General features: G+C 35.9%; 1 protein-coding gene across 4 annotated transcripts in view; it reads left to right on the forward strand.

The window, feature by feature from the left end:
• The window catches only part of FMN1 (formin 1), a 176620-nt gene that overhangs the window by 2634 nt on the left and 158029 nt on the right, over nucleotides 1-15957 (forward strand). For 3 of the 4 annotated variants that reach the window (XM_077180356.1, XM_077180359.1, XM_077180358.1), the window contains exon 2: nucleotides 7209-9219. In XM_077180356.1, coding sequence (XP_077036471.1) covers nucleotides 7311-9219 — 1909 coding nt within the window. In that variant the 5' untranslated portion in view covers nucleotides 7209-7310. Of the gene's footprint in view, nucleotides 1-7205; nucleotides 9220-15957 lie in introns of all 4 variants that reach the window. The other variant, XM_077180357.1, reaches the window with a different exon arrangement.

Raw genomic sequence — 15957 nt, forward strand, 5'->3', positions numbered from 1 at the left:
CTGAACCTTAACCAAGTGTCAATTTTTTCTACTGTTTCAGCATGTTTTATACAGTATTATGTATAAATAATGTATAAATTATTAAATATAATGTATTATACATTATATTTATACGTTATTCCTTGATGACAACCCCTCATTTTTTAGTTAATAGTCATGTCACTGCTATAGTTGCTGGTTATGACCATTAATGTTTATTTCCCCATACTTAGAGACAGTAGTGCAAAGACTGCAATAATATTTTAATGACAAATCCCAAGCTGGTTCTTGATTTTTTAAAAAATCTGGTTTAATGTCTAGTGCCCAGAGTAGTTCAAACCTCCTCTGAGACAGTGGAGCCTATAGAGCTTAGATCTGCCTGTAACAAGAAACCCAAGGGAAGGGCTCTTTTTGCCACGATCATTTAGTCTTATGCAATTTCATTGCATCTTTCCAGATTATTATTTGTCCTTTTTCTTTCCTGTAAGTGTTGCCAGACTAGAGATACAGTATCTTTAGCTAAATATACAATATGTATATCTCAGCACTTCTGGCTGAGAAGCTGGAAAGAAAGCACACAAAATGTGATGCATGAGCTCTTATCCAAGTCACTGTCTCCTAGCCAGGCAGGTACTGCCATTTCTTTCCATGGAAGATTGAACCTCCAGTCATTACTTTGGACCTTCAGCATGACTTTAAATCCAGTTCTATGGGGCTATAGTTGAGAGCTGATTATCTCTGCAAGACCATATACATTTTGTTGAGTTGGGCCCTTAGAAAACTACAATAGATGTTTAAATTCTTTATATCCAATTGCTAATCTCCCCCATTTAAAGAGTCATCAAGTCTTATATATTAATATAAATGTCACTACTGAAATCTTGAAGTAAAATAGGCATTTCTTATGTCAAGATTTAAGTTGAGATTTTTCTTGGTCATTGTCTTGATGTGGTATTTTAAGCTTATTATATTGAAATACTGTCCTCTTCATGTTTTAATCTTACTGCTTCTTTTCCCAATGAGGGTTGTATTGTTGATAAGTTTGAACTTCCATGAGAGATTTATGTAAGCTGTTTAATCTTAAACTAATGTGGGTTTTATTATTTTAAAATATTTTTATTGGTAAAAATGCATTTGCTGTTGACAGACTTGCTGAATTTAATAAAAATTCTGTGTTCAATCTTCCATGATAGGGAGCAGACCAAGAAATTGACATTGACATATAAGCAGTTAACCATTATCAAGACTTTTAAAAATGTTAATGATATGCACTTGGGACTGATAAAACAAACTAAATGTAGATCTAAAACCCAGTGCCTACTTCTTTACCAAGCCTTTTGAAAACCTATTATCTCTCCTAGCAATTTGGTTTATAATTTTTGTTAGTTGCAGTCATATTTTGAAACCATTTAGCTATGTATGACATGCGACTAGCAAAAAGTTGGAATGAGGAAAACAAAGGTGACCATAGTTCTCTGATCTAATACTTTCTGCTTTGAAGTGTTAATATAATCATCCCAAGTCATTACATCCCATTTTATCTCATACAGCCAAGGTATTCAAAACTTGACTTATTGTTATAATTTTTGAAACAGCCAAACATTCCTTAAGGCTAAAGTAATTTCAAGACCACTAAAATTTTTGAAGGGAGAAAAGTTAAAAGTATTACTGAGTTTATTCTCAACCACTGCATAATTTTTTGAAAAATATGCATAATTAAAAATAGGTTTGTAACTTGTCAAATACATTTTTTTAGAAAATTGTTCTTGATTCTTAGGAACTTAATGTGGGACAGAGTCTTTGACCTTTAACTATAGAGATATATATGCAAAACCTGCTGTATTTTGTGAAGGAGTCCTTCTATAGGTATAAAATGTTGTTATGGGAGACATCTGAATTGCTGTTATTATTCTTTAAATTCAATTTCTCTCTTGTTTTCACCACTGAAGCATCCTTATGATTTGCACCTCATTTTGTGATTAGTCCAAACTTTTTGCAGCTGTATTTTCTTCCCTTGCTGATGAAATAGCTCAACCATTTGCTGCAGTGTAGCCTTTTTTTTACTTTGCTTTCCCTGAATAGTGTCCTGGGTTTAAAGTTCAGGATATATGGCCAGATAAGTCTCTGAAAGTGATGTTTGGTGAAAGATCTCTGATGTAAAAGGCTGTACACTAAATGCCTCATTTAAATATCACCATGAAACTAACAAGCATGGGCATTCAATAATTAAATAAATAAATATGTTCTTTCTTGGTTTGGGGAAATTAAAGATGTTATTAATACAATACAGAACAAGATGCAGCTCTTGCTGAAGAGTTGGCTACTTGAACAAGCAAGATTAAAGCTTTTGGACAAAGATTAACAAGAAGATGATCCTTTTATTTAGAAAATACTTATTTAATTCATGTTATTTTCCTGTAGTAATATCCTATAGTTGCTGCCAGAAGTGGAAACAAGTTACTGTGTATCCTGTAAGACTTACCCATTGATCAAATACTGAGAAAAAATGTTTTATTGTAATGTTTTATTGTAAATGTTTTATTATCTATCTGGGTTAAAACTGGAAAAAAGTCATGTGTGCAGTTTATGACCCAAGTCTGACATGTACAAATATGTTATTGCAAGTTTGTGTCATTTTGTTCAGTGTAAATGTAAATTTTTTTATCTTACTTTTTCTGATAATATATTTTATGAGGATATTTATTTATCAATAATAATTTTGTGCTGGAATATGTAGAAGTTATGTTTTAGATGATGTGAATAGTTTGTCTGTAGTAGCTGTTCTGGTCTAGTATGGCTTTTTGTTTGTGTCTTTCTTTCTTTGTTGCTTGAAAATCAGCTGACAATTAATAAGTGCAGCTTTTCATTAAGACATCTGTGACCTGAGGCAAACGATATTTTCCTCTTGCCTCTAATTACTTTTTACATAACTATATGAGTTCATCTGAATGTTAGCCACTATCCTCTGTACACATATCGAGTAGTTTTCTTTTTTAAGTTATAAGACTTCATTGTGAGTGCTCATCTTAGGTACAAAGGATATGGGGAAGGTTTTAGGGATGTAGGGATGTTTTAGGGGAGAGTTATTTGTCTGAATGAGGTATATATATCGATGTAAAATTAGTAAAGCACAGTATACCATGGGATTCCTCTTGAGGAATAAACCCTGTCATTATTTAAAAATAGACAAAATAATTTTAACATTTATTTTAATCTCCAGATTTGGCAAAATACTCTTTTCACAGACTTTTCTGAACTATAAGAGACCCACAATAATCATTGAGTCTAACTCTTAAGTGAATGGCACATACAGGGATAGAACTCAAAACTTTGATCATCATTAGCACCACGCTCTAACCAGCTGAGCTAATTGCAGGTTTTCTTACCATCAAAGAGTTTGGGGTAATGTTTGTTTGCTTGTTCGTAAGGATCTTTTGCATCACTTTGAATCATAAGTTTGGGCTTCTACATATGGTGAGAGTATGAGGAATGTTTTTAGTGGTACTTACCTTTCAGTTTGCCTCTTCAGCAGTCAGAAAACTGTTCTAGTCAAAAAAACCCCAACAACCTAGAAGCAAGAAGATTGACTCATCTGCTCTTTTGGTTCTTTCCATTCCAAATGTCTAAGAGCAAGGTGGAGAGAGTAAAAGCCTGACTGAAGTGCAGAAGAAATTTGTTTGTTTGTTTAAATGCTGTACTTCTTGAAATAGTCCGTTTCAAACAGGATGTTACTGTGTTATTTCTTTAAGATAGGTGTACAGATTGCCTTTGCTCATTCTCTGCTTTAATGTCTGCTGGTTTCCTACATAATGTGCATGCTACATTAAAGACTTTTCATATTTGTAATGTCCATTGCAGACTTTTTTATTAGTAACCTCTTAAACAGTCAGGTGGGTGAGTTTGTGGTGGAAATCCCGTTTGGAAACTAATTTTTGCAAATTAGTCATCTTTGACAAACAGATTTTGGACATTTTTGTGGTATGGTTGACTCCAAAAACAGTTTCATGAGGACATGTTGTGTGACAACTTCTTTTTTTTTTTAACTTGCTGATGCAGTTGTGCCAGAAAAAGATAGATATTACTTTGCTAAACAGAAGTAGGCTACAGAGGGATGAGAACTTTCATGTCAGACTCCTTTTGGGAACATGTTTTTGAGACCTGGTGGTGCAAATAATAAATCTATTATTTTATATTTGACTAGCCAAACATTATATACATTTTTTTGTGAAAAAGGTGAATATTAGTTCTAAACCCCAAAGTACCATCACTGTTCTTAGTGTACAGAAGATGGATAAAAAGATAACATGCATGTTTGCAGCTATGTCAAATGAGACAGTGATCTACGAAGGACCAGAACAAGTATGGGGCACTCTGGCTACTGAGAATGTATTTGCTCCTAGTGAGGCATCATCATATTATGCACTCCAGCCAGAAACTTTTAAACCTGATTTTAATTAACTTTATATGCCTCATGTAAATTATCTTTTTGTTGAATTGTGGTTTTTGGTTTCAAGAAGTTTTGAGGAAATCCAAAGATTTCCTCATCTTTGGACCACAAGGATGATGTATTTAGAGATCTGGGTTTCAGATTGTTTCATGGACTCTGTCCTTGATTTCCCGGTTCACGGTGTTGGATTAGATTGAACAGAATGACACAGCCAAAGGTTGTATTTATGGTTGGAAATTAGTTTTGGTATACAAAGGTCTGCACTGTGGATTGACTTAATGACTTTCCACCCTATGTTTTGGGTTATTTCTGTTTCATCTGAATTTGCTGGCAGGACACTAATATGCTTTAATATTTCCCTTGCGCTGTTGGATGAGATCTGAAATTTAATAAAGCAGCTTCCTGTCTGGCATAGACTCTGTTTTATATTCCTTAATGCTCTCTTTGCTGGTGTAATTCAGTACTTGAGAAGTTGTGAAGAGCAGTATTTTAAACTACTATTGCTAACAATAAGCAGTATTGTTCAAACTATTATACAAATAATTAAATACTCTAAATTTGGTTGGTATTTTTATGCGTGTTGTTTGGTTTGGGGTTTTTTTGTTGGTTTTGCCACAATCCAATAAACACAATGTAGACTTAGAGTTGGAAAGTTCTTTATGGAATTCTTTTATTTATGTTAAAGCTGCTGGAAGGAGCTGTAATATTTTGTCTTCATTAAGATATTATAACCTTTCTCTTTCTAATGACAATATCTTTAAGTCTAATGAAAATTTGAAAGAACCTCAGAGAAACTTGAGATTTTAGGCAAGAGAAGAAAATTATGGTGTTCATCTCTATTTTTCTCTATCAAACAGTTGAGCTCAGTAAACAAATATTATGGTAATTTAATTTCATTGTCTTCAAGCTGGTGATGTGAAGCCTTGGTCTGTTCACATTTTTGCTACCTTTCCTCTATGATGCTTTTGGTGTTATGATGTGTTGATTAGCTACATAGCTCAGAACATTAGTCATAGTGTGCTCAGAAACAGGTTGTCACCTAGTAACAATCAGGTATTAGGGAGAGCTGGGAAAATAAGGAATTTCAATTCTGACTTAAGTATCAGAGAAAGGAGGAAGGCCATCTGTCATGCTGAGAAGGGAATGATGTGTCCTGCCCTACTCACAGTGATTCTACATTTTAATGTGCCAATGTGTGTATGCCCATTGTTTTATTTGGTGTAACTAAGAAGATAACTAATAGCATGTAGCCTTTATACTAGGTTCAAACTGGCATAAGTTTGTTATTCAAAGATAATAACCATTTACAAAAAAAAGAAAAAGCTCGGTACATTTGTATATTTCTAAGTGAAAAAGAGCTTTTAAATTTAATAATTTTTGCAATATGATTCAAAGAGAGATGTAGGTCTTGTTTCAGTGATGTAATGATTCAGAACTCAGATTAGATTGGAGGAGCTGCTTGGTTTTTGGGAGGGGCATAGCGAATCTGTGCAGCCGAGACAAGGGCTAGCTAGTTCTCTTATTTACACATATCATCTTTTGTCACAGAAAGAACCCCAACCCAAACCCATGCATGTTACCAAAAGTAATGTGCTCTACAGAATAGGGATGGCTTGAACCTGGTGATATCATAGATGTCATTTGAGGACAGTAAATTTGATCATAATGTCTGGGTCTCTAGCTAGTGAGTCAGTCTTCAAGAAAAGTAGTGACTAAATGTTTTGCACATTTCCTACCACTTCCTATACTTGAACAGTTTTCTGAATTATGCCACTCAACTGTTAACTCCTGGTGACAGAATTAAGGAGCTCATACAGCTCTAATGGAGCCATATGAGCTCTCATTGTTCTTACTTGTTACTAAAGACAGATATGTCCTCAGTCTTTAAGGATTTTGTGTACATTTTAAGAATTTTCCTGGCACAAAGGATGATACTACTCAAAGTAAATGGAAAGTCTGAAACTGTTTAAAGAACATTATAAAGAGATGCAATTAAATTACTACAATAAATGACTGCTTGTTGACAAGATATTTTGGGTAGATGATGCTTGATTCTTACAGTTGGGCTTCACTAATTACTTATAATAATTTATGGACATCATTATAAAATGATATCTAAGTCTGCATAATAAAAACTGATACAAAACTTGTAAATCTTTGGACCTCAGCAAAGCTTTCAATACTGTGTCTCAAAATACAATATCCTTCTGGACAAAATGTCCAGCACACAGCATAACCTATATTTTGTTTTGTTATTCCAAGATTTCTTGATGTCTTGGCAGTTCCACAAAATAGTACAAGAAGAAAATATTCAAACTTTTTTATTGCCTAAATGTTTTCTTGATAAATAAAGCAGGGAGACCTAATTACATTGTGATGGTCTTATTTGTGATGGTTCTTGTGCTGAGTAAAAACGCAACAGGCATGCTTGAATGGTTCTTTTTAGTAAATGTTCAATAGCAAGTTAAGTTTTAACAGAGAGAAGGCAAGAGATTCCACCATTGAAAAGTAAGGTCTCTTTGAAATGGATGTTTTAGTGACCATCTTGATGGAACAGCATTGACTGAGAACCCTGGAGACAGAGGAGTGATGTATGAGAGATAAAGATTATGACTCCAACTATGAGTGTTAGCAATGTCATTGTTTTTATGTCATATTTTCAAGGTAAAAGATTTGTATCAGAAAATACTGAGAGAAGATTGTGCTTCTGCAGGCTTGTTATTTGTCGTATTAAATTTGCCATAATCAAGTTTGACAGGCTTCTCTTTATTTTTTCCAGCAGACAATATTATTGTTGAAGATTAGTCAGATGCCTTCCGTCCATTCCCTGCCTCACATGCTATGTCATGCAAGCTTTGGAACACTTAGAACATAATTTAAATGAATGACTAATTTGGCAAGCATAATGGAAGGCACACATACCATCCTCCTGTTGCACAAACCCATTACAGAGCTTTGTTACATCAGCTTCTATCATCCAGAGGGGGAAGTCACAGGATTTACTTATGTGGGCTCTGGAACTCTGGATAGAACCAGTGAGAGTTTCTGTGGCTGCTATCAAGTGAGGGAGAGGGTAGACATGGCCCTGAGAGAACGGCCATATAAAGACCATGGCGTTATTATTTTCAAGCAAACTACCACAAAAGACCTTCTCAATGAAATGTACAAACTGACTGCTGAAAAGGAAAACCTGTTATCCAGTGTTTTGAGTTCTCATCATATTCCGGACCTTAAGGCAGGACATCAGGAGGAAAAGCGACAGGATGTTTCCGGAGTCCCGAAACTTAAAGGTGATAATTACTCCATTCTTACACATCAGCAGGAGTTACTACTGCAGGATTCTACAAAGAGAGACAATTTGAATCACAAAAAAATGAGGAAATACAGAAGGAAAGAGAGTTCTGAAGAGATCAGACATCGTAAAGAGGGAAAAAAGATACATGAACATCTCTTTTTACTGAGTACACAAGACATGCAACAGAAAAATAAGATGGTCTCCACAAGACTTTCTACCAGGAGTTATCCCAGCTCCTTTTCTCCCTCCAGCTGCCTATCAGTAAAAGGTAAGGATAATTTACCAGTAGACAATAGAATACAACCAGAAAGGTGGATAGAAGAGGGGTATTTTCTTAAGACTAACAAAGCTGTGAAATTGGATGACTTACCAAGTTCTAGCTCAAAAGACATCAACGATGCTGTTGCAGTTGAACCAGTAGATAATGGAGAATGCATTCCTGAAGTTACCAAGGTACAACAGAGGACCACTTTGGTGAATTCATCTCACTACAGTCTGTCTAACAAACTTGAGACATTAAGTAAATCTGCAGCTGCTAAAGTCTTGAAAAGTAGCAAGTATGCTGAGCCAGTATGCAAGGAGAAACCAGGAATCACAGTTCTTGCTGAAGTCCAGGATTTCGACACTAGTATTAAAAAAGTTACCAACCCCCCTGCAGAGTCTTTGCCTGACTCTCACAGAGATAACAAAACCACTTCTCCTGTTCTCACAAGAGCACATAACGAGGTTATATCAAGAAGTGATGTGTACTCTGTAGATGAAGCTGCTGGAGACTCTAATAACAGTGTGCTGCAGGAAAAGGAGGAAGACAGCTCTGGTTTGCAGTACAAAGCAGAGAGAGTGCACATTACTGATGAGTCATGCAACCTTGTGGGAGCAGTTAATAAAGCTCTTCTGAAAGTTATCCGGAGCGACAGTTTAGATGAAGCTGCAGAATGGAAGAGACTGCAACAAATTACAAGAGTAGACAAAAACCTGCCAGGCTCACCATATGAGAAAAGGACCACGGTATCCCAGGGAAACAGCAAGCATTTATTTTTGAACCTGCCTGTAAATGAAAGTCCTGATATTCCTCAGACAAGTAATAATCTTAAACTGGAAGAGAAAAGGCTGCATTCACCCCCATTAGCAGCAGTGAGTAATGTTTTTAGTAATTCATATCCGCTATCTAATACACACAAACAAATGTCACCTATTCCTTCTCCATTATCTTCGAGACTGCCCAGCCCGCAGCTGCACCACCGGATCCTCCCGCTACCAACACAGAACACCGAGGACGAATCCATGCTCAGTGACTATGGCCATGGAAGGCACGGTGCTATAAACTTCTCTTTCAGTGATTTGGAGCCATCATTTTATCGGAAGTTTTCTGATCCTGGAGAATTGGGATTTGCCAGCAGACAACGGGGCCTACATCAGAATGCAACTGCAGGACATTTTGAAAAGTGTGCTGTGCAAGAAAAATTAACTACTCGGACACAGCAGAGTTTCTGTCCAGGTCAGTCCTATTTCACACTTTTTTAAACTAATAGAATCAACCAAGCATGAAAGTCTTGGAGGGTTTTCTGGGTTTGTTTGCTTTGGGTTTTTTTAATACTAGCTAGTAATAATAAATACCATGTTAGCTTAAAAAACTATTTTTTACTACTTACAGACTGGGTTACAGCTATAAAAGGTTTCAAGATAGATTTTTTTGACAGCTTATTTTCAGTCTTGTTGTTACTGAATGACCTCTTAGCCAAAGTTAAGGGAAAATCTTTCTGTATGAAATGAAAAAAGCTCACATGCTTATTTTACTGCTTTTCCTGTGCTGTGTTCTAGTCTTACAAAGTGTTATGGTAACATTTATTCTCCAATATGTTCTTTTTGCTTGTTTGGCTTAACTGATAGAATATTTTCTGCATATTTTCTACAGTGCCTTAAAGTATAGGACTGGTTCTTTGACCATTTAGCTACAAGGTTGATGTAAATTCTGTAAGAAAAGGCTTGTTTTTAAAATGATGGCATGCAGGAGTCCTGTTACAATGTATTTGAGTACAGTGCATGGGTTTATTTATAAAGATATACTGTGTAAAAATGCATAATTATTTTTGTTAGCTAGATGATCAGCATCTATACTCTTCATTTTTAACTTAAGGAGAGGGAAGGCTGAAGGACCTAATTCTGCAGTGATCTAGGTGTGGCTCAGACTGGTCCCTCTGTCTTACAGGGGGGCTGGCAGAGCAAAGTGACACAAAAGGGGGATTCCAAAATGGGAGGTGTGTAGGGATGTGAATTATGTTCACCAGAGGGTGTTTAATACTGCCTATGAGGTTTGCATTTATGCCAGCTACTTCTAGAAGTTGTGCTAGTTCCACTCAAGACTAAATCAAATTTAAGGTGTTGTTTGGTGAGTTGAAAAGGCTGAAAAGATGGGTGCTAAGCTCTTCTTTCATTCCTTTCTTGGTTCTTGTTGTGCTGTGCTGTCCTACCCCTCTCATTACGTCTTGTACTCATTGTACCTTTTGGTGAGCTGCTTTAGCTGACAAAACCAGCAATTTCACCCCTTTATAAGAATAAAGTAGCACAGAAAATCTTTTTCTCTCTGTTTTACATTAGGTTTTTTTTAACTTATTGTATAATTTAGAATTGTTGGATGTGGAACTGTACCTATTATGCTGTACTCTTGTACTGTCTTTGGCTGGGATAGGGTTAATTTTCTTTACAGCAGGTTGTATGGAGCAGTGTTTTGGATTTGTGATGAAAGCAGTCTCAATAACACAGGGATGTTCTAGCTTGTGCTGAGCAGTGTTTGCACAGCATCAATCCCTTCTCTGTTTCTCACTCTGCATCCCCCCAGTGAATAGACCAGGGGCTGCACAATGGGCTGGGCGGGGACACAACCAGACAGATGACCCAGGCTAACTAAAGAGAAATTCCCTGCCACATAACGTCATGATCAGGAATAAAAGTGCAAAGAGGGGGGCTTTAGAGGGGATAGCCATCTTTTGCCTGGGACCTGGCAGGGCTTCAGTCTACCCATGGGAGGCGGTGAGTGATTGCTGTAGCATCACTTGTTTCATTTTTTTCTTCCCTCTTTTTCTACCTATCTTTCACTTATTAAACAAAATTTTTGTTTGTTATCTTGACCCCCAGTTGTTGGGGTTTTTCCATGCCTCTTCCCCCATGCCACTTGGGGAAAGGGAGGAGGAAGGGAATGAGTCTGTGTGGTGCTTATTTTCCCACTGGGCTTAACCCACAATGGTTTTACAAGAAACAAAACAACACACATACATACTAATGGCATCTGTTGGCTGAAAATCCTGGCTATTAAGCAGAAACATCTTTGTGAAGAGAAGAAAAGCAAACAAGCCCAATTTTAGTTCTTGTTTACATTTACCTGGACACATTAATACAGACAGAAAATATCACAAGGTTTGTTTTCTTTTGTTATTGTTTTGTTTTGTGTTGTTTTTTTTTTCAAGTATGATTGCATGCTAGCATTATTACTGTTGTTTCAGAAAAATCTGTGACTTTAAGGAAAAATTCCCTATTTTGCTGGCATATGTAATACTGTAGATATGTCTCTGGATCTGGGATAATGACTTCCATTTCCATCTGAGCCAGGGGTGGAATCATTCATCTTGACAGAGCATTTGGGTGGAATACCACTCTTCTGCAAACATACATGAATAATAACTAACTGACTATAGTTCAGTGAGACAAACGATGTACCTCCAATTTTAGTTAATTTAAATGATATTAAGATTTACAGTTATAAACCTGCACTCCTTTGATTCTTATCAGATTGATTCTTATCAAATTCCTCTCATGTGTGAAGAGGAGAGTTCAAGATTATTTTTCAGATTTGTCTCCAGTGGGGTGTTACTGTGAAATGTTTTCTTTCAATTCCAGTCAGTTATTAAATTGTGTAGGTATCTACAATGACTCTAAGAATTATGGATAATTTTGGTCAACTTTTCATCTGTCAGGTTGATTGAAAGATTTGCTTCATGGCAAAAATAATGACCTTTTGTATATCTTTTCAAAGTTCCATTGCTGTCATAGTATGCACTACTTCTTCCTGAAAAACTTTTGGAACCTGTTGTTACCTGTGTAGCTTTGTATTTGGAAAATTTCATTAATTAGTTAGATGTTCTAATTTATTAGTTTAAATTACAAGTTGGACTCATCATACAGCTCTACACATAATTTTAATTCTCTTTTCTCGTTATCTGTGAAGAATCAGGATTCTTCACAGACTTTCTCAATAATTGGCGAATATTCCTTTAGTCAAAACTGAAGCACCTAATGCAGAGTGCCTGACTTCTGTACTTCCACTTTTTCTCAAATTCAGTTTCTTTATAGATATATAGATACATATATGACACATGTATAATAGTTTCAATGCACAAAGTTCTATTAGTAGTTAATTTGAAAGTACAGTTTACTGGATCTTCTTGTTGAAGTGCAACTATTGGCCATGGGAATAGGCCACAGCTTTCATCTTAGTAAGTTAATAGTTAACTAGGAATAATTTATAGTTCAACAATAATTACTTGGCAATTTTCTCTGTAGGTGGGACTGGGAATCAAAATTCTTGTATTTGCATGCAATAGTTCTATTTGAATTATCAAAATTCTAAGAAAAAGCTTTAGAATAACTTAGGGCTTTCAAATGATAAATTGCTCAGTACAAGCAGCAAAACCAGAAGTACAAGCACTAAAATTTATCATCGAATGAAATTTATTAAATCCTCAGAAACATAATTCCTGCATTTCTGTATGAAATTTTTTCTACTCTAATATGACATATTGTTTTTGTATTCTTGCAGAGGCCTTTGAAAATATCTTCAATACATCTGAATAACAGATGCATTTTCTCAGGGAAAGATTTTCTGAGACCTTTTAGTTCCTGTCACTGCTTCTCTCTCAAGTTTCTACAGCAGTAGAAAAAACTAGGGAGAAGATTTTCAGAGCTATTCTATCAATTTAGTACTGCATGACATCAATATACCATTATACTAAGTATTGCCTGTTAAAGAAAGAAGATTAGGGGAATTTTTAGCAGTTATTGAACTGAATTTGATTCAGAGCAGAAAACTTAAAAATAAAAATCACTGGTTATGACATAGCTTCCAGGACAGTGACTGGCAAGGGTTATTCACCACACTTTTTGATATATATTTTACTCCCAATGTGGAAAAAAAGATGCCCGGGGGAATGGTGAAAGCAAGAAAGGGAACAAATGAGAAGGATGATGTTACCCTATCCCCAGCCAATGAATAATGCTCATTTTTGCTATCTAGTAGATGTGAAGGAAGAAGATACCCAGAAAACACAGAAATCCAAAGTTAGTAGGACTGTAGAGAAACGAAACCAAACTTGGAATAGAACTGAGTGATTAAGGTTTTTGTCAGGTAAAATGGCTGAGACTTATGGGACTGAAAAGACAGGCCCATTCTCTTCTTACTCTCTTCCTTCTTCCATTGAAGGCTTCCTCTCTTCACTTTTCAACCCCTCTCTCCACCAACTTGGGTGTTTTTCCTGCTTTTTGGTAATTTGAGTTAAATCACTAAGCAAGCTGAAAACTGAGCCAGCAAGGAGGGAGGTGAGTAGCTTTAGCTGGTTGAGTGAGCTGAACAGCTTGCAGTGGGCTGACTATAACCACTGCTAAGGTGAGGGAGGGCATGCAAATGTGGCAGAAAGGACAAGTGGCAAGACCACCCCTCCTGCAGGGAATCATTTGATCCCCAAAAATCTCAGTTGCAGCTGAAAAATGGAAGCCAGAAGGCTGGCTGGGACTGGCTAAAACAGAAGCTGTTAGGAGTGGGAAATGAGAAGAATCAAGTTGGATGAAGATATGGAGGGACTGTGCTATTAATACTGAAGCAGGAAGAACAAGAGATGGAGGACAAGTGAGAAAGGGGAACTCCAAGACTGAGTAGAGAGTGTTACCTTGGCTGTGATAGAGAACATTTATGGAGTATCACAAAACAAGTAGAACAATGGAAATGCAGAGAAGACAAGGGAGGAAGAAAAAGAAAAGTGAGGTAGAGTTCTGGATTTAAGGTCTTCAAAATTATAATGCTTATTGTGTTGTAGGGAAGGAATCTTTAATGCTTGAAAAGGTTGGTGAATATAAGGTTTTTAGGTTATTTCTCAAATAATTTTCTTTAATTGACTAGCTAAAGATGTTTACTGAGGAGTTATTTGCAATATATTCTGGATACAATTGTAGATGCATCTATCCCTGTCCCTGCTGATTATTAGATGGAGAATGTTGTGTTTGCTTGTTTCTGCCAATGAGAATTTTATGGCAGCAGTTCACTTTCCATTAGAAAGAATTGAAAACAAACATTCTGGTAGTTTTGTATGGCTGTCAAAAATTACGCACTGCCATTTGGAAATGTGCCAATTGCTAATGGATATCCCTGGCAGATTAACTTTGCAGTCTCAAAGTATAAAAGTAGTTTAACCTATAAAGAACTGTTTACTATATGATAAATACTTGAATAAGTATTATTATTAAATTGGTGTAAGATTGTATTTTAATCCTCAAAGATCTTGAAGGGAGTGAAAAGCCCAAAATGATACTTTCAGTTTGATAGTTCCCTCCTTGGTGGCTGGAGAAACACTGTTTCATATCTGTCCTCTAAGAGCTGCCCTACTCCTTGGGTCTTTCAACTGCCTGCTAAAACTGGGTTATCCCAGTTTTCCTGCATTAATTTCTGTTTGCAGTGTAAACATGGCTTACGTCCATGTGAAGAAGAACACTCTGATTCTACAAATATGGCAGTTCTACAGTCTATAGTTCTACACATCCATTTAAATTTCCAGCATTAAAGTAGCAGGATGTGAGAAGCTTTACTTCTGGCTTTGGTTGGATATATATTATCATTAAGTACATGATAATGAATCTATTGCAGTGCCAGAAGACTGGTAATTTAAAAATACAGGCAACCTTTCACTCCAGATAAGTAATGAAGGTAGCAAAAATAATTAATATCAAGGTATTGGAATATTATTTTGTCATTTCCTAACTTACTCTTTAGGCTGAAAATGGACAAATAGTCACTTAAGAGAAATTCAATAGCAAGGCTTTATGATGTGTTCCTGACCCATGGTTTTGCAAAATGAAGTTTCATATAAACAAAACTCTGTTTGAAGGCTCTTATAACAGGAGACAGATTCTATTATAGTGTTTTTGATGTTCCTTTTATAGGGAAGGGAAAGGTTTATAAATATCTTTTCTAATTGAAGTGGTTCAGAGAATTGCTAATTAGCATTTTAAAAGCACTATAGCATTCTGTCCACAGTAAGTATGCACTTCATGAAGCAAGTTTGCATATAGATCACATGGAAAGATGATGCATAGTTCCTCACAGGTAATTCACATGAAAGTAATATACATGAGTTTGTTGCTTCACAAATCCCATCTTATTCAGAATAAATGTTCTTTGAAGATGCTATAAAGGAGTTAAGAATTAAGAGACTGGTGTAAGAAAAGAATTAAAATAAAAAAGAAGAGAGAATTAATCATAGAATCTCAGAATCATTTAGGCTGAAAGGACCACTTGAGATCATCTAGTCCAGCCCTCTGCTCAGGCAGGATCACCAAGAGCAAATTGCATGGGCCTGTGTGCAGATTTTTTAATTTCTCCAAGCATGATGACTGAACAACTGTCTATGCAACCTGTGTTAGTGTTTAGTCACTCTCACAGTAGAAGTGTGTTTTCTTTAGTTCAGGTGGATCTATGTAAATTTTGAATTTACCATCTCACTGTTATAAATACCATTAACTTCTACTCTAAACTTGCTTCTTTTAGCCCAATGTGTCTCTAATATTCTATGGGAATTGTGTTACCTACAAACTCAGTGTGGCTAAAACAGAGTTAATTATTTCTGAAGATCTTTCCAGCTATTGGCTTTCTGAGCAGTGAGTAACACCACTATCCTGACTGTCACTTAGGACTTTAGGATAGATAGCCTCTTTGATAAGGATTTCTCTTGCTCCTTCTGGATACAGTTGCAAGATATATCTAAAATTTTTCCTGTTAAGTTTACATATTCTTTCTAAATATGTAATCTCGGAAAGTTTGCTAATTGTATGTCTAAGTAAAATTACAGTCACTACATAGCTGTTAAATGGATCTTTGTTTTCCTGTTAGATGCAGTGCAGTTACTCATTGTACACTATATTGTGACTGCCTTCTAGGACATCATCCTGTATTCTCTATTCAGGCTTATTACACATG

The sequence above is a fragment of the Agelaius phoeniceus genome, chromosome 6, assembly GCF_051311805.1.
Source record: "Agelaius phoeniceus isolate bAgePho1 chromosome 6, bAgePho1.hap1, whole genome shotgun sequence".
NCBI classification, from domain to species: Eukaryota; Metazoa; Chordata; class Aves; order Passeriformes; family Icteridae; genus Agelaius; species Agelaius phoeniceus.